This window comes from Leptodactylus fuscus, chromosome 3 (assembly GCF_031893055.1).
Source record: "Leptodactylus fuscus isolate aLepFus1 chromosome 3, aLepFus1.hap2, whole genome shotgun sequence".
Classification (NCBI taxonomy): Eukaryota; Metazoa; Chordata; class Amphibia; order Anura; family Leptodactylidae; genus Leptodactylus; species Leptodactylus fuscus.
The window spans coordinates 39792976-39817170 of record NC_134267.1 but is presented as its reverse complement, the minus strand read 5'-3'; the positions used below and the strand labels follow the sequence as shown (position 1 = coordinate 39817170).

Sequence of the window (24195 nt, the reverse complement as noted above, 5' to 3'; positions counted from 1 at the left end):
TATGGATCTCTGACCCCAAAAACTTCCTGGCACCCCCGACCTGTCATGTCATTTCTTTCCTTTGTTCAGTTTTGGCTTCCAACAAATGGAGTCAAACTGTTGGCTACTCTCCATGGGTACTGACTTGCTAAGTACAGGGACCATAATTGAATTAGCACCAAGGACTTGTTTGACCAGCCTGAGCGGTGGATGGCGCATTATATATACTGTACACAGGAAGTTAGCCATCTTAGCCCATATCTACTGATACATTGACGCAAAAACCAAATATGACAAAGGACATACGGTAACTAGACATATTTGTACAGTATAACATATACATGTTTCATCCCAATGGAGAGGACTCTAGTCTGACCTTACCGATCTGATATTGCTGGTCTATATTAAGGGTATTACTGAAAAAAAAAACACATTTACCTGATGTCAGATGCAGCAATGGTTCACTGCAGGATGCAGACAGGTGTAAATGGTAAATGTTGGGGATCGCTCAAGTGTAAAATACTGAACACGCAAACACTCACACACCTACAATCCATGAGGGGTGGATGCCTAGTATTCCAAATGCGCACAGATATGGCTTGTATAAGGTGCTGGTCACATGATAACGTGCGTTGCACAATGCTTGCCTATTAGTGACGCCCATACTATTAGATTAGGACTATATATGTATACCCCACCACCTCTATGGTGCAAGGGCAATAACACACTACAGTTGTCGCAGTGGACTTCAATATCAACAACAAAAGTGGATGGGCCATGAATAAATACAGGGTGCAGCATCCCACAACTACAAACAGTATATCAGAAAAAGACAGATATGAGAGCACTCGAGACGTCTAGAAAAATAGATATAGAATTTTATTGAAGTCATAAAAAAGGGACAAACAAAGCATAAAACCATAAATAAAAAGCACCCTGTGTTTTTATGCTTTGTTTGTCCTTTTTTGATGAATTCAATAAAATTCTATTTCTATTTCTCCATATCCCGCTGTCATTTCATACTATAGGACAATACCTGGTTCTTCAGTCACATCCACCTTTGCTACGTTTACATCAAGGGCAGGACTTCGTCTTGCAAAATTTTCCCACTCCGGCTTCATCTGTTGGCATGCAGGGCACCAAGGTGCAAAGCTGAAAGGAGAAGGGTTAATTCAATGAAAATACAGAATCTCATAGACAATACAAGTCAGCATGTCCTACAGTGCGGTATACAATCATTCAACCAGGGGTCAATGTCACAAGAAACCTATTAACCTACTCACCTAGCCGTACGCTAGGAATAGGAGAGAAAAGTGAACGCCACCACAGTTAACCATTTATATACCATTTTTGTCCATTTTATCCATAAAATACCGTATATACTCGAGTATAAGCCGACCCGAATATAAACCGAGGCCAATAATTTTACCACAAAAAACTGGGAAAACTTATTGACTCGAGTATAAGCTGAGGGGGGAAATGCAGCAGCTACTGGAAAATTTCAAAAATTAAAATGGTCGGAGTTTTTGGGTGCAGTAGTTGCTGGGGAAGGGGAGGGGGTGTTTTGGTTGTCTGTCTGCCCCTTCCCTGAGCTTGAGGACTGTTTTTTTTCCTCCACTTGGAATTCAGTCTGGCTGACTATAGGGTATCTGCAATGCTCCTATTAACCCCTTCCTGACGGAACAGGAGCACTGCAGATCCCCTATATTCAGTAGACCGGGCACTTTCAGGCACAGGGATACCTAATGTGTTTGTGTTTCACAGTCATTTTCTACTTTTATATGTATTCTAGGGAAAGGAGGGATTTACAACTTTTAATGTTTTTATTTTTTTAAAGCTTTTTTCCCCCACTATTTTATGGGAGATTCAATACATTGATATTGCGGCTGGTCAGACACCCCCACACACACACACACTCCCCCCGAAAAAAAAAATAAATTTGATAATGTAAAGTATCAATAATAATAATAATAATATATTAAAGTTTCTTCAATAATAATAATAATAATAGTAATGTAAATATAGTAATAATATATATAGTAAATATAATATAGTAGTATAATATACATAGTAAAGTATCTTGTATACAGTAAAGGGTCTACTATAACGATAAAAGTAATAATGTAAATATAGTAATAGTGAAATATCTACGATAATAATAATTTTGTATATAGTTAAATAATTGTGTATGGGTATATAGTGTTAAGTATCTGCCTGTGTCATATAAAGTCCCATAATACACATATACAGTATTTAATACAGTAGTATGAAGCTCTTGTTCAGGGCGTATTACGTTTCTGTCAGTAGAATTGACTGTTGTTTGATAAGACAACCGGCACACGGTGATAAGTAACACACCCACGCTTACACACCGCCTCGGTTTCACATTTTAGGAGGTAAAAAAATAAATAAAATAAACACAGCAGAGGGCGGGGCTTAAAATCCATTTGCTCCAGTGAAGACTCTAGCGCCCCCTACATGTCTGCAGCAGCCAATTACTGGTCAGGTATATCATCGCTGAGGATTCTGGTGTTGCAGAAACGGCGTACCAGACATTGGCAAGGGACTGCTTAGGCCACAGACAAAAAACAGCCAACAGAACGGACCATGTACTTTACATGTAACTTGGCTGGGTCTTATGGCAGACACTAATAGAAAGTGTCCATCTGCATCCTCCATTCTGTCAGCTCCTCTACGCCGCATTGTCTGACAATCTGAATAGAGCCTTACATCCTAATAAGAAGCACTATTACCTAATCTCATGTGCAAGAGACCAAGTACAAGACATGAGCGGCACAGGAAGAAGGCAGCCATGTTTCCGCGATTTCATACACCCCTGACTCTTCAGCCATATATAAAAAGTAATGACTTTAGTGTAAAGTCAATGGCTAATAGTCTATGGGACAGATACAAGCTATGTGATATACATATAAGGCTACTCTCATACCGTGCTCTTTGGTCCGTTCTGATCCATCATAGGATTACAACAATGGACTGAAAAGTTAAGATAATACGTCCGGTTTATTTTTTCAACTTTTTTTCCATATGAAAAAGGAAAAAAGCCTGAAGATTCTCCCATAGATTTAAATGGGAGTCAGCTAGCTGAAAAAAGAGGCATAAAAGAAATGAAATCCTATTGAAATCAGTGGGACACCTCAAAAAACGGTTTAAAAAAAAAATAAAAAAATGCACCAATGACTTTCTGTAAAAAGGGCCGAGTTAAAAACCCTCAGTGTATTTTGGCTGCGGTCGCTACATGGGACCTTAGTCAAACCAAGCAAAAAGAATGAAGCACTTACACCTTAGGGTAAGTTCACACAGGTTTTTTTGGTCCGGAACCTGAGGCGGACTCAGGTTCTGGACCAAAATACAGGTAGCCACGGCTAAATGCCGGTACACTGCACCAGCATCCAGTCGTGCACTCCACTCCGGATTAGGCCCAATGAATGGGCCTATTCGGGAGGAGGGAGTGTCTTCAGGCCGAATCACGAGACAACTCGGCCTGAAGAATGAGTATGTCACTTTTTCCCAGGACACGGAAGAAACAGCTCCCGGAAAAAATAACTGACGGCAGCCATCTTTTTGGTCAGGATTTTGAGGCGGATACGCCCTCAAAATCCTGACCAAAAACCATGTGTGAACTTACCCTTACGCAGACATTAGAGTTCTCAGCTGTCTGTCCATGAAAAAAAAACTAATTTTCCTGAATTGGACAAGCGGTTTCATGGACCCCATTCATCCACTGAGGTGAGTAAATCCGTAAAAAAATTCAGGAGCTGCACAGATCCAACACTCATACATGTATGCGTCATGTGACTATAACCTTAAGGGTAAATTCAGACGGAGTTTTTTGGTCCGGAACCTGAGGTGGAGGTTCCGGACCTAAAACCGGCTAGCCATGCACTCCATTCCAGATTAGGCTCAATGAATGGGCCTAGTCGAGAGGAAGGAGAGTCTTCAGGCCGAATCGTGAGGCAAAACAGGCTGAAGAATGAAAACTCGCTTCTTTTTCCGGGAGCCGGAGCAAGCAAAAACTCCTGAGCGGCTCCCATTGATTTCAATGGGAACCGTCTTTTTGGTCAGGATTTTGAGGCGGATATGGCCTCAAAATTCTGACCAAAAATCTCTGTGTGAACTTACTCTAAGTATTCCTGGGAATATTACAAGACCGCATTCACACTTCCCAGTTATTTAGTAAATGAGAAACGCATAAAAACTTCTATTTCTGAACAGTCATTGTTTTTAGGAGTCACAAAATGTAAGTTTACTTGACAATGTCACCGAAATCAACACCAATCTGTCCCCAAAGCCACATTATAAATCCCATCCTGGTAAATCTGGACGTAGTCGTGGGTTTTACAGACTAAGACTGAACACGTCTGGAAGCGGCCTGACAGCTTCACTGCCAGAAACCTATAGTGTTCATTCATCTGGCAAATGCTGCAATGACAATAAGGCCTTACATGCCAATGGAAACCTCTCAGATCAGACTTGTTTTTTGCTATTGGCCTATTAATGCTTATTGTAGCCCTTTAAAACTAAATGAACAGGAGTAACCTGCGGCCTGCCATCTGTAGGACGCCGCGCCAAGCCATGCCAATGCTAATACTCCTTATGTAACACTGTCAAGCATGTCCGCATAGATGGGTTATAGATATTACTATAGTAATGGAAAGAAAACATGAACTACAAATGGAGCCTACAGAGGGTAATAGTGCTAAAAAATGCAGAATACAGGTGATGGTAGTGTCTAGGAATAAGGTTATTCCTTATTTCTAGGAATGCTGGAGACGCCCTAGTCCAGTGATGGCGCACCTCTTAGAGACCAAGGGCCCAAACTGCAACTCAAAACCTACTAAATTATCGCAAAGTGCCAACATGGCAATTTAACCTTAATACTGAGCTTTCAATTACACAAACAAATTTTTACTGAAAGGTATTAGTTTGCATTTGGTATAATTTTGAACAAATAAAGTTCACCATTTACATTGCACAGATCTTTTTTTAAAGTGACCATGCAATGTTATTACGGCCTGTAATAATATCATATTACAGACCTTAATATATCTGCTATAAAACAGATACTGTGCGATATAAACAGTGAAGGGCCCCCACTCATTTCAATTTACTCCACAGTGACCCTCACACAGTATAATCTGCTGCACAGTGCCCCCCATACTGTATAATCTGCTGCAGTTCCCCCCATACAGTATAATCTGCTGCACAGTGCCCCCCCATACAGTATAATCTGCTGCACAGTTCCCCCCATACATTATAATCTGCTGCACAGTGGCCCCCATACAGTACAATCTGCTGCACAGTGGCCCCCATACAGTATAATCTGCTGCAGTGTCCCCCCATACAGTATAATCTGCTGCACAGTGGCCCCCATACAGTATAATCTGCTGCACAGTGCCCCTCCATACAGTATAATCTGCTGCACAGTGGCCCCCATACAGTATAATCTGCTGCACAGTGGCCCCCATACAGTATAATCTGCTGCAGTGTCCCCTCCATACAGTATAATCTGCTGCACAGTGGTCCCCATACAGTATAATCTGCTGCACAGTGGCCCCCATACAGTATAATCTGCTGCACAGTGCCCCCCCATACAGTATAATCTGCTGCACAGTGCCCCCCCATACAGTATAATCTGCTGCACAGTGGCCCCCATACAGTATAATCTGCTGCACAGTGCCCCCCCATACAGTATAATCTGCTGCACAGTGGTCCCCATACAGTATAATCTGCTGCACAGTGGCCCCCATACAGTATAATCTGCTGCAGTGTCCCCCCATACAGTATAATCTGCTGCACAGTGCCCCCCCATACAGTATAATCTGCTGCACAGTGGCCCCCATACAGTATAATCTGCTGCACAGAGCCCCCCCCATACAGTATAATCTGCTGCACAGTGGCCCCCATACAGTATAATCTGCTGCACAGTGGCCCCCATACAGTATAATCTGCTGCACAGTGGCCCCCACACAGTATAATCTGCTGCACAGTGGCCCCCATACAGTATAATCTGCTGCACAGTGGCCCCCATACAGTATAATCTGCTGCACAGTGGCCCCCATACAGTATAATCTGCTGCAGTGTCCCCCCATACAGTATAATCTGCTGCACAGTGCCCCCGCATACAGTATAATCTGCTGCACAGTGGCCCCCACACAGTATAATATGCTGCACAGTGCCCCCCCATACAGTATAATCTGCTGCACAGTGGCCCCCATACAGTATAATCTGCTGCACAGTGGCCCCCATACAGTATAATCTGCTGCACAGTGGCCCCCACACAGTATAATCTGCTGCACAGTGGCCCCCATACAGTATAATCTGCTGCACAGTGGCCCCCATACAGTATAATCTGCTGCACAGTGGCCCCCATACAGTACAATCTGCTGCAAAGTGGCCCCCACACAGTGTAATGTGTTCCACAGATGTGTGCCCACACAGAGCGTTCTGAGTGCCACCTCTGGCTCCCGTGTCATAGGTTCGCCATCACGGCCCTAGTCTATAACACAGCACTCCGTACAATATATAGATATTATGTTCAGCAAGAAAAAAAAAACTAGGGATTATTTTTGCTCAAGCAATCCTCCTCGTAATAGGTCAGCGATGACTGACGGCATTAACTTGCATGTCTCTCTCTGACTATGGATTGCTGATCCACATCAATCAAATCTCTTCCCAGAATATATTCCACAAGCTCCGGACGTGAGGTTTCTTTTTGTTGTGATGCTTTAAGGGCTCATGAGCAGAGAATAATTAAATGTCTCCCAAGGCTGTAACATCTCCTCAATCTGCCCTTTGGATTATGAATGAACATCTCGGAGATAAAACAATTTGTGCTACTTTAAGGGGGGGAGAAAAGAAAACAATGTACTTCAATTTCCACAGCGCGGCTGAATCTTAATCATACTCAGAAGTAGCTGCGAGCAACACATTTATTACAAGAACAATGCATTACAATCAGCCGGGGAAGGTTATTGTTTTCTGCAGTCAGACCGGGCGCCTTTACGGATTTAACCCATTCTGGTCCGGGCCCGTCCTATTTATAGGAAATTGTTCTCCAAATGTAGGAAAACAAACAAACGTGGATTACTCACACTCCGCAACTCCATTACATCTTCTACGTAATCGGCCACTAGACAGATTGCAATACTACTGCATTCAGAATCTAAGGGCGAGTTCACACAGTTTTTTTTTTACAAGAGGATTTGGAAGCAGAATTCATTTCAATGGGAGATTTGATTCCTCTATATGATTTACTGACCTATCTTCGGGCGGATTCAGCCTTGAAAAACCCATTGAAATCTATGGGAGGCGGAAACTAGCGAAACGCAGGTTTTTTTTGTTTTTCTTACGCAGTTGTGATGCGGTTTTTGACGTGCTTTTCTTGAGTCCTACAATGCGTTAAAAACCATATTGTGTAAAAATAAACATGTGTCAAATACTTATCTTACTCCCTCAAGCAGATTTCTTCAGCCTGCAAAAAATGGAAGATTCTGATAACTACCTACTGTCTCCGAAGTTCAATTTTCTACCCTGTCTATCCTCCATGCTTTACACTGAAGCGCTAAAGAAGACTGGATTACAAGACATGAGAAATCTCGCCATTTTTATAATTTTAGTTACTGGGTCATTACTTATTACAGTAGGGTATGTTAGACCCAGTTCACACCAGCGATGGCTCTCCATATGGGGATTCCAATCTCCACCCCACTTGAAAAAATGCGGAGAGAAAAGTGCTGCAAGCAGCGTTTTTCTCTCTGCATTTTTCGCCGAAAAGCGCGCGGACTCCATTATGGTCCATGGGTTTCTGCATGTAATCCCTTGTTAATGCGAGCCCCCCGAACGGAAACCTGAATGCTTACCATATCCAGAGGTTCAAAACAGGAGAGGTCATGAATATCTGATCACTGGGGGACAAGCACTGACGCTGGTCAGGACTGCCATTAGGCCTAGTACTGTACAGTATACAGAGCCAGCTGTAGGGGGAGTCATACACTATATAGTGGTCATGCCACATTACTGCAGTTCTGCACCCATTGAAGTGAATAGGAGCTGAGTTGTAGTAGCCGTGTTCAGCTCTGTATACTATATACCGGTAGCACTGGGCCTGACAGCTGATCAGGGGGAGGCTCTGAACATGAATAACCCAGGCCAGTCAATAATACAAAAAAAATAAAATAAAATCCCTAGATACCCCCGACTTGTGACATCCAGGGCTGTGGAGTCAGACTCGGGGCCAATTTTGGGTCGAGTTAAAAAAGTTACCGACTCCTGCTACAAAATCAAATCAATATACAATGATTAATATTGTATAATTAGATGGACACTGTTACATATTTACTTTCATAGGCTAGGTTCATATCTGAACATGGGTCTCCGTCGTTTGATTCCGCAGGGGCCGGACCGCTAAAACGGTGGACACCTGCAGAACCTATAGACTATAATGGGGTCCATTGGGTGTCCGAAGGGTTTCTGACGCTTTTTTGCATAAGACTGGCGGAGTGCACCAGTGTGCAGTTTTTTTTATGAATTAGAGAATCTACTGCATCTGACGGACCGTGACTGTCAGCCATTTAGGAAGCCACAATTGGCGTTGGGCTGTGACTTTGGTGACATCTTTGGTGCAGGTAACGTTCCCAATAGACAATAACATCCAGTACACAAACCCCACTGCAGACGTCACCTACACAGATCGCCCGGATTTCAGGTTTAAGTAGTTGTCTGACCCTTTATCACTCCTTTCATTACAGATTTCTGACGGGAGATTACATTACTTCTGTAGTGTTAGGATTAAGGGACCGAATCTATTCTTAAATATTAATCCCTGTAAAGCCCAGGAGGAAATCAATTTCACGATGTAGACATTGTACTATGCGCATCATAGAAGAAGCACAGATTTTATTTATTACATTCAGAAAACTCCAAAGAAATGCAAATAATTATTATTTCATCACAAAACTCAGAAGAGTAAGATGTCTGGGGTGACAACCATAGGAAAGAGGGGCAGTAAGATGTCATGTGTTCTCCTGTATGCCGACCACCATGCAAAAATACTGTCTGTGTCAGCAAAGATGCAGAAAAACGCCCAGGACTTCACATGTAAGGAAAAACTGGGGGTCGTGTCCAGGTTAAACAATGACTCCCATCAGGGAAAAATAGGGAGTCGCGTTTAAATAACGTAACAACTCCCATCATCTTACCCACATCTGTCTAACTAGTCCCACCCGCTCCTCCCATTGTCTTCCTCTTTGTGTCGCAGTAACTCAAGATTTGTGGGATATCACAGGAATTGTAGGATTCATCAGCGGAATGCACCAGCATTCAAGTGAGTGGGAGATGAGGTGCAGTACCTGGTCAGACCACCGCACAGAGAACAGCGCTGTCTGCTTCCTGCTCTATTCTCTGTGTATGTTCCAGTAGTTGCTGTGATCAGCTGATCAGTGGAGGTGCTGGATGTCACAGTCAACCCAATCGGATACAAATAACCTTTACTAAGGATAGGTCATCAATATCATTAGCCTGCAAAACCCCTTTAAAACGTTCAAGGGTTTATTCCCATATTGGCAAATCATGGTCGGTACCAGAAAAACTCCCATAGAGGTGAATGGGAGATATGGAAACAGCAGAGCATATTTCGGGTAACGACACATGTAATAAAACGCTTTTAAAACACACTGAAAAAAAATGCAGCGTGGATCGACAAGGAAAAAACGTATAATTCCGCAGCAAAAATGAACATGTGTTATTCCGCAGCGCCACGTGTGGATGAGATTAACCAGAATCTCCCTCTTTTCTTTGGTTTTTTTTTTACCGCTGCATTTCTGCAACATGGAGCCTTAGGGTATTGTTCACATCTGTATCATTTAACACAATCTTTTTGTCTGTTGTAGGACCAGAAGAGCGAATTAACAATAATGAGGAGCCTAATGATGAACGACGACAGATCCAGAGAGACCCCACTGATTATAGTGGGGTCCAACAGGTATCAGTTTTTTCTCCCTCACATCACTGTGTTTTAGCAATCCGTCTCTCTGTTGGTCCGGTCCATGACAGACCTGAACAATGGAGAGCATAAGTTAGTGTGAACCTGGCGTCAACTATGCTACGCCATTTTCATAGCCCCAATTATTCACCTCTTTGGTAGTTATACACAGTCCAGTCATATTAATGTGACCACCGCCTATTTTTGACATCAACATTAAATAACCAATCACAGAAGGCACGTGTCATCAGCCATCTGGGTGCGCTCATCATTGTGGAAGGCACGATGGATCAACACAAGTATGCATCTATCCTTGCGGACCATGTTCACCCCTACATGCAAATTGTTTTTCCTCAGGATGATGGCATCTACCAGCAGGACAATGCGACGTGTCATAAAGCTCGCAGTGTACGTGCGTGGTTCGAGGAGCACCAGGATGAGTTTACCGTACTCTCTTGGCCAACAAATTCCCTGGACTTGAACCCATTGGAGAATCTGTGGGACCACCTTGATCGGGTTGTTCACACCATGGATGCTCAACCGCGTAACCTAGCACAGCTGGCCACGGCACTGGAGTCGGCATGGCTCAACATCCCAGTGACATCATCACAACATCCCCTCTCTTCCTGCACGTCTCGCAGCGGTCCGCTCTGCCAAAGGTGGCTATTCTGGATTTTGACAGGTGGTCACATTAATGTGACTGGAATGTGTAGAATCCGCATATGACTCTGCAAGTCCTACCCGGTGTTCGAGTCTTCCAAAAAAAAACAAAAAAAACATTATTCCCATTTCTGCAGCAATTTGCACACAGCGACAAGGCTGCAGCAGTGTCAGGCTACTAATGTACAGCAACTTACATTCTGCAGCCCCCAGAGCCAACACGATTTTTGGTCTTCCTCTAGGCTCTCAATAACATTCATCTCTCTGTCATTCGGGTCTGCATGGGGACCCTGTCCATTCAAAAAGCGTTACCTGCAGACTCCATAGACCATAATGGGGTCCGCCGAGTGTCTGAAACCAGCAGTGAAAAAAGTCCTCCGTGTAGGTTTTTTTCAACATAATCTGCGGCATAGACTCCTAGGCAGATGTGAACCTAGTCTTAAAAGTAAAACCAATACAGAAAGTTAAAGAAACATTACAATAGGCAGAACATGAGCAAGGGTAAAAATAACTCTCTATTGTTTAACATCAAATGAAGTCGGTTTCCCTTTAAAGTTGGCCCAAAACTGCAAAAACTTCATAAAATAAAACCAAAGCAACAGAAATAACTGATTTCTGCTCCAGGAAACAGCTGCCATAACCATAATGAGGTGGAGAAAGTAGCGCCATGGCCCCCGCGGCGGCACAAGCAGCACAGACACTGCCAGACAGAGGAGCTGAAATGACAGGACACATTATTCTGTTCTACGCCATGTTTTATACCATGTGCAAGAGGATTAAAAAGGTGCCTGAGATATAGATCTATAATGCTAGGCACACAGACATGGCCACAGTCTGTATATACAGTCTATATATGATGAGTCCGTATAGCTATGCTCCCTCAGGCCGTGTAAGAGAATGGAGTCTTCTAAAACCCTATTCACACACTTACTTGTGTCAAGCTGTCCATTGTTCTGGTCCATCGGTTGACGAGAACAACAGACAAGCAGACCGCTACCTACAATTATGGAGAGACCGGCGGGCTGTAATGAGGTCAGTCAGGTGTCCGCCATTTTAGAACTGAAACCGGCGGACGAAAAATTGGCAAATGTGAAACCTTCGAGGAATTGTTTTGTTTCCAGTTCAGGTTACTCGGGTCCTTGGATCATTTCAGGAGGAACAAGTTTGTATAGAACCAGAAGTGACATTATTATACTCTGCGTTATATTATTATACACCCCAAAATATAATAGATGGAGGCCCAGGCGAGGTGTAGAACATACACACTGTAGTCACCTTCACCTCTTTTGGGCTTCTTTGCAGAGTCTGACACTCTCCCTTCGGTGACATCACGAGCCTGGGGTCACCGCTGAGGTCTGTGACGTCTGTGATTGATGACCCGTGTCCTTTCCTGAAGGCCCAGATTGGCCTCAGTGGTCACTTACGCCGGACGAAGACACTAAAGCAGCAGGATCGGACCAAGCTGGGAGTATCAGGGGTGACCATGTGGTTTCTTTTTCACCTTCCCCGGCCTCATATAAAAAACGTTTACCCTGGACAACCCCTTTAATGTAAGCAACAAGCAGTGGGGTAAGTAGGCCAAACCACCAACTTACAACTATGGTCAGGCAGGAGCAGCAAAAGTCTTCGAATGCAAGAAAGAAGCCACAAAACATAGACATCACCGCCCCCGAGACAGAAGACTCTGAACAAGACCCTGAGATGACACCTAATAATAATTGTATAATATACTATATAAAAAAATTTTTTATTTGAAGCCGGAGTCTGTAACTTTTTTCAGAATCGACTCCACGACCCTGACTCCGATTCTACAGCCTTGGTAACAAGTGGATATGTTGCACTGGCCCAAACAGTGGCCCAATGTGTGATCTGAAGTATAAGGACGCTCACCGAACAACTGCTACCACTACTGTCAATGGGGAGAAGTGGAAGCACAAAGCGCACATTGTACCGTAATGAGATCCCATATTAGACTGCGGATCTAGAGCCATGTCATGTGCTGCTCAGTGTCAAGGTGCATGAGTCAGGCACTAGAAAAAGATTGTGCTAACTTCGTCACAGAGGAAGAAGTCTTTTCAGAAGACAGAACTAAAGCTGCAAATAGAGACTGAGGTCCCCGGCGTAAAACCAATTGTGCCCTGCTTAAAAAGCATCCCCTCCCCCCTAGTGCTGTCCTGTGGCTTCCTTTACCCACAAACACAGCTCGGAGTGTCAGGCGCTGTTTCTTCAGTCTGAAGTCTGGGTACGACGGTCTTATTTACAGTCATCAGCACTTCCTTATTGGTTATTCACAGTGATGATAAGTATAGGGCACTGGGCATGAGCCGTCACTACCAAACATTTGGGGTGCACCGCCAGTCATAAATAACTTATCAGAATGAATAGTAGAGATGAATATAAGAAACTTTGTAATAAAACTTATTTAGGAAATTTGTAGTTTTCTCCACTTTTCAGGCAGTTACTTGCTACATATTAGGCAAATGTTCACACACAGGAATTTGGTGCAGATTCCACCATTCGCTGCAGCGAATGGGAGACGAAGTTTTGAGGCTGAATTTTTCAGCTAGGAAAAATTCTGTCGTCTGAACAACCCCTAGTCTACAAAGCGGGGATGGGAATAGAAAAGACTCAGCTACTGCTGCTTTCCTATTCTGTGCTCTTTTAACACTAAGTTGTAGATAAGAGGATAGCTAGAACAAAGAAGGAGGCGATAAATCAATTGACCATCTGAGAATCTTACTCTACCTCCTCCCTTCTCCATAGCGCTGAATATGGAGATGGATATCATGGAAGCAAGCAGTGAGAATGGAGATAAGGGGCAGAACAGCTTAATAACTGGAGAAGGAAACAGATCTCCTTAATAAGATACATCACAAAGTTTCTTATATTGGCCTGTACTGTTCATTTCTGAAACATTGTTTATAACTGGAGGTATAAAGTCACTAATAACCTTCTAATAGAGATGAGCGAACACTAAAATGTTCGAGGTTCGAAATTCGATTCGAACAGCCGCTCACTGTTCGAGTGTTCGAATGGGTTTCGAACCCCATTATAGTCTATGGGGAACATAAACTCGTTAAGGGGGAAACCCAAATTCGTGTCTGGAGGGTCACCAAGTCCACTATGACACCCCAGGAAATGATACCAACACCCTGGAATGACACTGGGACAGCAGGGGAAGCATGTCTGGGGGCATAAAAGTCACTTTATTTCATGGAAATCCCTGTCAGTTTGCGATTTTCGCAAGCTAACTTTTCCCCATAGAAATGCATTGGCCAGTGCTGATTGGCCAGAGTACGGAACTCGACCAATCAGCGCTGGCTCTGCTGGAGGAGGCGGAGTCTAAGATCGCTCCACACCAGTCTCCATTCAGGTCCGACCTTAGACTCCGCCTCCTCCAGCAGAGCCAGCGCTGATTGGCCGAATTCCGTACTCTGGCCAATCAGCGCTGGCCAATGCATTCTATTAGCCCGATGAAGTAGAGCTGAATGTGTGTGCTAAGCACACACATTCAGCACTGCTTCATCACGCCAATACAATGCATTAGCCAGTGCTGATTGGCCAGAGTACGGAATTCGGCCAATCAGCGCTGGCTCTGCTGGAGGAGGCGGAGTCTAAGGTCGGACCTGAATGGAGACTGGTGTGGAGCGATCTTAGACTCCGCCTCCTCCAGCAGAGCCAGCGCTGATTGGCCAGAGTACGGAATTCGGCCAATCAGCGCTGGCCAATGCATTCTATTAGCCCGATGAAGTAGAGCTGAATGTGTGTGCTAAGCACACACATTCAGCAATGCTTCATCACGCCAATACAATGCATTAGCCAGTGCTGATTGGCCAGAGTACGGAATTCGGCCAATCAGCACTGGCTCTGCTGGAGGAGGCGGAGTCTAAGATCGCTCCACACCAGTCTCCATTCAGGTCCGACCTTAGACTCCGCCTCCTCCAGCAGAGCCAGCGCTGATTGGCCGAATTCCGTACTCTGGCCAATCAGCACTGGCTAATGCATTGTATTGGCGTGATGAAGCAGTGCTGAATGTGTGTGCTTAGCACACACATTCAGCTCTACTTCATCGGGCTAATAGAATGCATTGGCCAATCAGCGCTGGCCAATGCATTCTATTAGCGTGAACTGAGTTTGCACAGGGGTTCTAGTGCACCCTCGGCTCTGCTACATCAGATTGCTACATCTGATGTAGCAGTGCCGAGTGTGCATCAGATGTGTAGTTGAGCAAAACTGACTCAGCACTGCTAAGTCTCTGCATTCGCATAGGAATGCATTGGCCAGCCTTCGGCCAATCAGCGCTGGCTCTGCCGGAGGAGGCGGAGTCTAAGGTCGGACCTGAATGGAGACTGGTGTGGAGCGATCTTAGACTCCGCCTCCTCCAGCAGAGCCAGCGCTGATTGGTCGAGTTCCGTACTCTGGCCAATCAGCGCTGGCCAATGCATTCTATTAGCTTGATGAAGCAGAGTGTGCACAAGGGTTCAAGTGCACCCTCGGCTCTGATGTAGCAGAGCTGAGGGTGCACAAGGGTTCAAGTGCACCCTCGGCTCTCCTACATCAGAGCCGAGGGTGCGCTTGAACCCTTGTGCAGCCTCGGCTCTGCTACATCAGAGCCGAGGGTGCGCTTGAACCCTTGTGCACACTCTGCTTCATCAAGCTAATAGAATGCATTGGCCAGAGTACGGAATTCGGCCAATCAGCGCTGGCCAATGCATCCCTATGGGAAAAGTTTATCTCACAAAAATCACAATTACACACCCGATAGAGCCCCAAAAAGTTATTTTTAATAACATTCCCCCCTAAATAAAGGTTATCCCTAGCTATCCCTGCCTGTACAGCTATCCCTGTCTCATAGTCACAAAGTTCACATTCTCATATGACCCGGATTTGAAATCCACTATTCGTCTAAAATGGAGGTCACCTGATTTCGGCAGCCAATGACTTTTTCCAATTTTTTTCAATGCCCCCGGTGTCGTAGTTCCTGTCCCACCTCCCCTGCGCTGTTATTGGTGCAAAAAAGGCGCCAGGGAAGGTGGGAGGGGAATCGAATTTTGGCGCACTTTACCACGCGGTGTTCGATTCGATTCGAACATGGCGAACACCCTGATATCCGATCGAACATGTGTTCGATAGAACACTGTTCGCTCATCTCTACCTTCTAACAGCTAAAGCCAAGCACCACTACTCTGTCCTACTCCTCCATCACTCCTCTGCCCTGCGTCACTCCTCTGTCCTCCTGCTCCATCACTCCTCTGCCCTGCGTCACTCCTCTGTCCTACTCCTCCGTCACTCCTCCTCCATCACTCCTCTGTCATCCTCCTCCTTGACCTCTCCTCTGCCTTTGACACAGTCAACCACTCTCTCTCGTTAGAAACACTCTCATCCCTTGGCCCTTTCCTGGATCTCCTCATACCTCACATTCAGCGTCTCCCGCTCACACACCACCTCCTCACCACGCCCTCTCTCTGTAGGTGTCCCCCAAGGCTCTGTCCTAGGACCCCTCCTGTTCTCCATCTACACCCTCGGCCTGGGCCAACTTATAGAATCTCATGGTTTCCAGTACCATTGCTATGCCGATGACACTCAAATATATCTCTCTGGACCAGACATTACCTCTCTGTTGACCAGAGTTCTAGATTGTTTAGCGGCCATAGCCTCCCTTCTCTGCTCCCGCTTTCTCAAACAAAGAAAACAGAGTTCATCTTAACCCCACCTCATACGGCCCTTCTAACTGAACCATCTATCAAAGTTAATTAAACCAAATTTACCCCTGTCCCACAGGTTCGCTGCCTTGGGTTAACCCTGGACTCTGACCTATCCTTCAAGTCACACGTTCAAACCCTCAACACCTCCTGCTGCCTCCAACTCAAGAACGCCCATCGAATCCTTCCTGAACCCAGAAACTGCTAAAATGCTAGTCCATGCCCTCATAACCTCCCGCTTAGATTACTGCAACTCCCTTCTCCATGGACTCCCAGTGAATACTCTCGCCCTCTCCAATCCACCTTAAACTGTGCTGCTCGCTTACTGTATTTTTCGGACTATAAGACGCACCTAGGTTTTAGAGGAGGAAAATAGGGGAAAAAAATTTTGAAGCAAAAAATGGTAAAATATTTAATATATGGGAGTTGTAGTTTTGCAACAGCTGCAAGGCCACATTGACAGGTGACCCTGCAGCTGTACGGGGACGCATAGAGTGTTTTTTTTTGCGGGGCCAGAAGTACTTTTTAGTTATACCATTTTGGGGAATATCTATTGCTTAGATCACCTTGTATTGAAAATACAACTGTATTGCCGTCTATGGGCCATTCTGTATATTAGTATTACGGCTGGTCATAGACCCAGTCGCAATACTGATATATAGCAGTGACAGGCCCGGGAGCCTCATTAGGCTCCCGGCTCTCACCCGAACAGGTCGGCTCCTGCGATATCGCCGCGCAGGAGCCGGCCTGCAACTTCACAGGTACGGGGCCGGTGGGGACCGGCCCCGGGGGAGAAGGGGCCGCCAATTCAGACCCGGCATCCGCTGTACTAGAGAGGCGGATGCCGGGGAGGGATAGACGCCATCACAGGTGCCGGGGCCTGAGACATCGCTGCGCTCCTCTGCCCTGCATGAAGCCAGCGGCGGGGGGACGGAGGAGCGGAATAGTATCGCCGCTGCTGGCTTCATGCAGGGCAGAGGAACGTAGCGATGTCTCAGGCCCCGGCGTCTATCCCTTGCCGGCATCCGCCTCTCTATTAGAGCGGATGCCAGGCGCCACATTCGGACTATAAGATGCACCCTTCTTTTCCCCCCAAATTTGGGGGGAAAAAAGTGCGTCTTATAGTCCGAAAAATACGCTCCCCCGTTCACATCGCTCCCCCGTTCTTCATCGGCAGCAACCCATGCAGAGTACGCTCATGTAAGCAGCCACAAGAAAATAGCCGCCCAGACATGCGTAGTAGTAGTATATTTATGTGGCAGTGGGATCTTTAGGGGGTCTCAGGGTCCAGTAGCACTACTACCGATACACCACCTATGGCTACACCCCTGGCTAACATGTAATGTAGGTGGGCATATGCTGGCTCATCCTTTTATTTTTATCCTACCAGTCTAAGATTTTTACTACAGCCAGACCAGGACTACCAAGTCATAGGGCGATTTTATTCTGACCCAGACCTTACCTGGCGTCCACCACCAAAATATGTCCTAAACCACCTCCGTACTGTAGGGTCGGTTAGTGACATAGTGAATACGGCTCTTTTTTGTCACACTGCAATCCTACTGCTGAGCAAATCAACATTTAATCTATATGCAAATGTGCGTTCGGTGCAGATCAGCACCCTTCAATCTCGATGTTAGGGGGTGGCGGTAAAAATAGGTGCTCTGGTAGGTGCGGAACAGCCCAGATGTACCTAATAGCTCATTTGTAAGCAGATGAAATGTTGATTTTCTCAGAAGTAAAATTGTACATTGACACAGAAAAAGAATTATGTTCACTATGTCACTACACACCCCTCCGATAACATACAGTGCTGTGCAAAAGTTTTAGGCAGGTGTGGGAGAAATGCTACAAAGAATGCTTTCAGAAATAGAAGGGTTAATGGCTTATTTGTAACAATTAACAAAATGAAGTGAACAAACAAAGGAGAAATGTAAATCCCATTACTATTTGGTGTGACCTTTGCCCTTTGGATGAGGAGTCCTAGAAGTGATGATATGGCCCCCACATATATAGCCCTGATCTCAACCTTGTCCAGACTGTCAGCTTTGCCAGTATGTGCCGGAGATATTGTTGCATTTAGTATCGGCACTGATATCCGTCTACTGTCAGGATGGCGGGCCTTACAACTTAGCATCATCGTCGGGCTGGTAAGAACTCCCCCCGCTGACAGTATACTTCAATAGCCTTGTATTGTCAAAGGGGTGTTCCTCACAGCCCAGCGATGACACTAGGCTGTAAGGTCCGCCCTTCTGACAGTAGAGGGATATCAGTGCCGAAACTAACCGCACCGATATCTCCACCACCGGGGCGCACACTGACTGAGCTGGTCAGCTTTCTAGCAGTATATAACACCGCGAGGACATGAAAGGTCCTCTTAAAATAGAATGGAAGGAAGAATTTGCTTATTTTCTCTACACAGGCTGACATATAAGTGTGAACGCCCTAGTGGCCACCGATTTGTTTTTGTGGATAAAGAAACAAGTGAAACTGGAAATATAAAGGGAGAACTTTTACTTCTAATACTTTGATTCCTGCTTGGGTTAAAAGAAAAAAAAATGCAGTGTTATTCCATCTTAACAACATTTACTTCTAATGCTGTGGGGTCAGTAGGCCCTCAGTCCCATTGTGTGAAATGACTTTCTTTGTAATGCATCTTTCTGTCTGTATTTGAACCCTACAAATTGTACAGCGCTGCGGAATATGTTGGCGCTATATAAATAAAATGTATTATTATTATTATTATTATTATTATTTTCAGGTGGATTCCATCTTGCAAACCCCAGAGATGGGGGCAGAAAAAAACACTAGAGTTCTACTGATGCAGATTTTCCATGTCTATCTGAAAAACAATGTGCTAAGAAAAAAAAAAATGCCAAAAACCACTTCTGAATTTCTGAAGCACATTTTTTTCTGCCTGCCAAAAACTCTGTGTGAACTTACCCTGAGGCTAAGGCCCAATGGGGCGTCCCGCAGCAAAAAAAAGAAGCGCTTCAGGAAAAACCGGGGCAGCAACACATCGTGGTTCTTCTCAAAGCGGTTTAGACAGAAAGTTAAGGACTAGTGATGAGCAAGTAGTATTCGATCGGATACCTCGCCGGCATAGGAATGTGTGTAATCAGCCGAACAACAAGGGGTTAATCGCATCGAATATTCGAACCGTTTAACCCCTTGGTGTTCGGCCGCTTACACGCATTCTTATGCCGGCGAGGTATTCGATCGAATACTACTCGCTCAACACTATTAAGGACCCCTAGGGCCCCCAATGCAAGTGCACGCCCTCAAGTCACACCCCACAGATCAGCCCTTAGTATATAAACACCAATGCTCCCTATTGCACAATGGTGGCTGTGCGTCTAAGGCCGAGTAGTTTTTTTAGGAGAGGTCATACTTTGTAATGGCTGGTTATCTGGAGGGCTCCTTATCTGTCTGAGCTTCTGTCATCACAAGTGTAGTGTCTGCTACAGTACAGGGCGCAGCGCCTTCACCTCTGGCGGGAGATAACGTCTGGGTGGACAGCTCTCATTCACAGGGCCCTACACAACAGGCGGAGGGAAATACGAGTCCCAGGCCGTTGTATTAGTACAGTCCGAAATATTCAAGGAGGAAACTCTAGAGAAGAGGGAAAGGAGTATTTCTGCAGGAAAAATAGGTGACATAAATGAAATTTCTCTTAGCTCAGGACCACAGACACACTTGAAACCTGAAGCGACCCGCATGGAATTGAGAAAAATTGCAGTCGTGTGCATGAGGCCTTGGACCTATTACAACAAAAACAGTCCAAATCGACATTAAAACCCACATTTACAGCATGTGCAGGTCTGTGTACATATCTGCAAAAGAAATTTCCCCCACATGTGGCCATGACTACATATTGGTGTGATATTACAAATTCACATATAATAAGATATAAATATATGGCAGGTCGTCATCCCACCTCCGCTGCTTCTGTAAGGCTGTGTTCCCATTAACATTTATAGGTCCATTCTTCTGTTCCATGACCGGGGCAAAAGAACAGACTGAACAGTAGACACAAATCTTAAGGAAAACTAATGGCCATAATGGGGTGCAGAATGCACTCATTTATCATTTGTTCCCCCACTGACTTTAATGGGGGAAGGGGGATCTGTTCAGCTCCGTTACGATGTCATAATGCATCTGACCCCCCCTTGGAAGAGCCTTGACCTGTACACTCAGTCATGTGCATGAGGCCTAACTCTTAGACACTTCAGAATAGAGCCTCCAGCCCTATGTGGCTGATGTTAGCCCCCTTGGCTTGCAGGGCTCTTGATCAAGGTCCCACAGTGAGACCCCACAGATTGGGTCCTCATTACAGGACGATTTTAGGCAGAATCTGCCTTGGAGTCCCCTACGCAGGTGTTAATCCAGCCTTACGGCAAGCCAGACAAAAAGGTGATATACACCACGACTAGTCAGTCTAAGGGTGAGTTCACACCGAGTATACGCCAGCTTATTCTGAACGTAAAACACGTTCAGAATCAGTGGCGTATAAAGCAGTTCCATTCATTTCTATGGGAGCCGGCATACGAGCGCTCCCCATAGAAATGAATGGGCTGCTTTTTTCACTACGAGCACTCCCACTGAAGTGAATGGGATGTGCCCGCGTGTACGGCTAGCTCAGCTCATTCCGAGCCGTACACGCGGGCACTTTCCATTCACTTCAATGGGAGTGCTCGTAGTGAAAAAAGCAGCCCATTCATTTCTATGGGGAGCGCTCGTATGCCGGCTCCCATAGAAATGAATGGAACTGCTTTATACGCCACTGATTCTGACCGTGTTTTATGTTCAGAATAAGCTGCCGTATACTCAGTGTGAACTCACCCTAAGGCTGCTTTCACACGGAGTTAAAACTCCGCTCATTCTGACACGTAAACACGTTCAGAGTGAGTGGAGTAAAACAGAATCCCATTGAGTTCAATGAGTTCGGTCTTACGTGCGCTACCCATTTAACTTAATGGGAGGCTTTTTTACCTATTGCTTTCAATGTGATAAAAAGGTAAAAAATAGTGATGAGCGAGTACTATTCGGATCAGCCGATCCGAATAGCACGCTCCATAGAAATGAATGGATGCACCTGGTACTTCCACTTTGACGGCGGCCGGCCGCTTAACCCCCCCGCGTGCTGGCTACGTCCATTCATTTCTATGCGAGCGTGCTGTTCGGATCGGCTGATCCGAACAGTACTCGCTCATCTCTAGTAAAAAAGCCTCCCACTGACTTCAATGGGTAGCGCACGTAAGACCGAACCCATTGAACTCAATGGGATTCTGTTTTACTCCGCTCACTCAGAATGTGTTTACGTGTCAGAATGAGCGGAGTGTTAACTCCATGTGAAAGCAGCCTATAGATATGCCATCAGTCACTGTGATTATCTCGTGTATCGTCAGGCTGTCTAGCGATGAGTAAATCTGGGCCGCACCATACTTCTAGTAGCATTGCAGCATTGTCCACCATACCCTCATTTTAAAAATAATGAACAAGTCCAATAAAGGGGTCCTCTGGCTGCGATGCTTCTTTCATACTAAGGAGCTATACACAGGATAGGCCTCAGAATGTGATCTGTGGGGTCTGACGCCCCCACCCCATACAGGTCTGCAGCTACCGATGCCGGGGCATTGTCGAAACACCTGAAGTGGAATGGGGAGTGTGTGCGGTCCTATTACATTACAGGGTGGGGGTTGTAGTTCCCCAGCACCATTGCTATACAGTGGACGAGGATGATCCTTTCCTTTGATCCCGGTTCACACTGGCACTAGCTCTCCATCGATCGGGTCTGTCGAGGGACCTGAACATCAGAGATCGCACCGCTAAAGCAGCAGTCACACACAGAGCCCGGTGACCCCAGTGACTATAGGGAGTCCATCGTTTGGGGACCCTACTAATATCACGTACTACAGTCATTGTAACCCTCAGGGGCAGCTCTCAGCCAATCACAATGTAGGAAAGGTTCATAGCCCCATTACCTTAATAATTCTGAGGGGCGGGGCCTGCTTTGATGCAGACGTTCTGATTGGCTCAGAGCTCCCAGGGGTAAAGTGTCTTTGTAAATGGCCATCTACCTCCCTACCTACCCCGGTAACCGCCCCAGGGGATGCCTTGGCTGGGGGCAGATGAGAGCTCTGTTACCCCATGGCTAGGGCTCATTCCTGGTGACAGTTACCCTGGTAAACACAATACACGCTGAGACTAATGACATGTGTATGCCCCCCCCCCCCCAGACAATGGCACAATGGTACAGCCCTGTCACTGTATACTCACAATGTCACCATCCACTGCCCCTCTAACACCGCAGTCCAGTTGCTGGAGGTGACCGTCCTCACTGCGCCCTCCTCTGGGCTCACATGGCACTGCCCAGTCACCCAGCACAGAGCCGACAGCACTGCCAGTAATGCCGGTGCCCGCAGCACAGACCCCGCGGCCGCCTCACTGCCGGATCCCGCCATCATGATGTACACACAGCGCGTCAGCCCGAGCGATGAGGAAGTGAGCGCAGCTTAACCCCTGCACTGCCGGCGCGCCGCCTCCTCCTCAGACTGGGTGGGCACAGCCTAGTGCCGGGCATGGAGGGCGCCTGTGCCCATGTGTACCCTGTATACTCTGAGGAATATGGCGCATCACATGCACGCTCTCCTATTAGAGGACCTGAGGAGCTGTACACACTCCACCCTGTATAACGCATGACGTGGCGGCTTCTGGGCATCTGCTTGTGCCTGTATATGGACGTGCTGGGCACAGGCTGGGAAGGAGAGGTGTATACAGTATACTGGGCATGGACACCCATCAGCCATAACAGGTGTATACAGTATACTGGGCTCTGGGCATGGACACCCAGCAGCCATAACAGGTGTATACAGTATACCGGGCTCTGGGCATGGACACCCATCAGACATAACAGGTGTATACAGTATACCGGGCTCTGGGCATGGACACCCATCAGACATAACAGGTGTATACAGTATACCGGGCTCTGGGCATGGACACCCATCAGCCATAACAGGTGTATACAGTATACTGGGCTCTGGGCATGGACACCCATCAGCCATAACAGGTGTATACAGTATACCCGGGTCTGAGCATGGACACCCAGCAGCCATAACAGCTGTATACAGTATACTGGGCTCTGGGCATGGACACCCAGCAGCCATAACAGGTGTATACAGTATACCGGGCTTTGGGCATGGACACCCATCAGACATAACAGGTGTATACAGTATACTGGGCTCTGGGCATGGACACCCATCAGCCATAACAGGTGTATACAGTATACCAGGCTCTGGGCATGGACACCCATCAGCCATAACAGGTGTATACAGTATACCAGGCTCTGGGCATGGACACCCATCAGACAGAACATCAAAACCACTGACGTCACCATGGCACCTGTCCAGGGGTGACATAGAGGTAGGGAGAAGGGAAAAAATACTGGTGGTCCCATATCTCCCACTCCCACCACTGTCCGGTACTGCAGTGCCCTTCAAGCGACACGCACGTGATCGCTGAGGAAGGGAACCGAAACGTCACCCCTATATGTCACCTGTGACGTCCCATATCCCTTCCTTAGGCTGCTGATTGGCCTCAGCGATCATATGCAGTGGGAACTGTCAGCAGAAAAGTCCCAAGACCCCGCAGGACAGCGGCCTGGGACACCACGGGCAGGTGAGCATGTTGTTTTATATTATTATTCTTCACCTTTTGCAACCTCCTGTCGCAATACTAAAATATCTTGGACAACCCCTTTAACGGGACTTATTAAAGAGGACCTTTCACCATATCTGGGCACAGGCAGTGTTATATACTGCCAGAAAGCTGACAGTGCGCTGAATTCAGCGCACT

At 46.2% G+C, this 24195-nt stretch overlaps 1 protein-coding gene across 2 annotated transcripts in view; it reads right to left on the bottom strand.

The window, feature by feature from the left end:
* TMX4 (thioredoxin related transmembrane protein 4) overlaps positions 1–22946 on the bottom strand; it is a 48921-nt gene extending 25975 nt beyond the window's left edge. For both annotated transcript variants that reach the window (XR_012715307.1, XM_075267437.1), the window contains exons 1-2: positions 22621–22946; positions 1016–1131 (exon numbers count right to left, since the gene is read on the bottom strand). Coding sequence is in view for 1 of the 2 variants with exons in the window: in XM_075267437.1 (XP_075123538.1) it covers positions 1016–1131; positions 22621–22808 (304 nt within the window). In the remaining variant the exon portion in view is untranslated. The remainder of the gene's footprint in view (positions 1–1015; positions 1132–22620) is intronic.
* Between the last annotated feature and the right edge of the window lie 1249 nt (positions 22947–24195).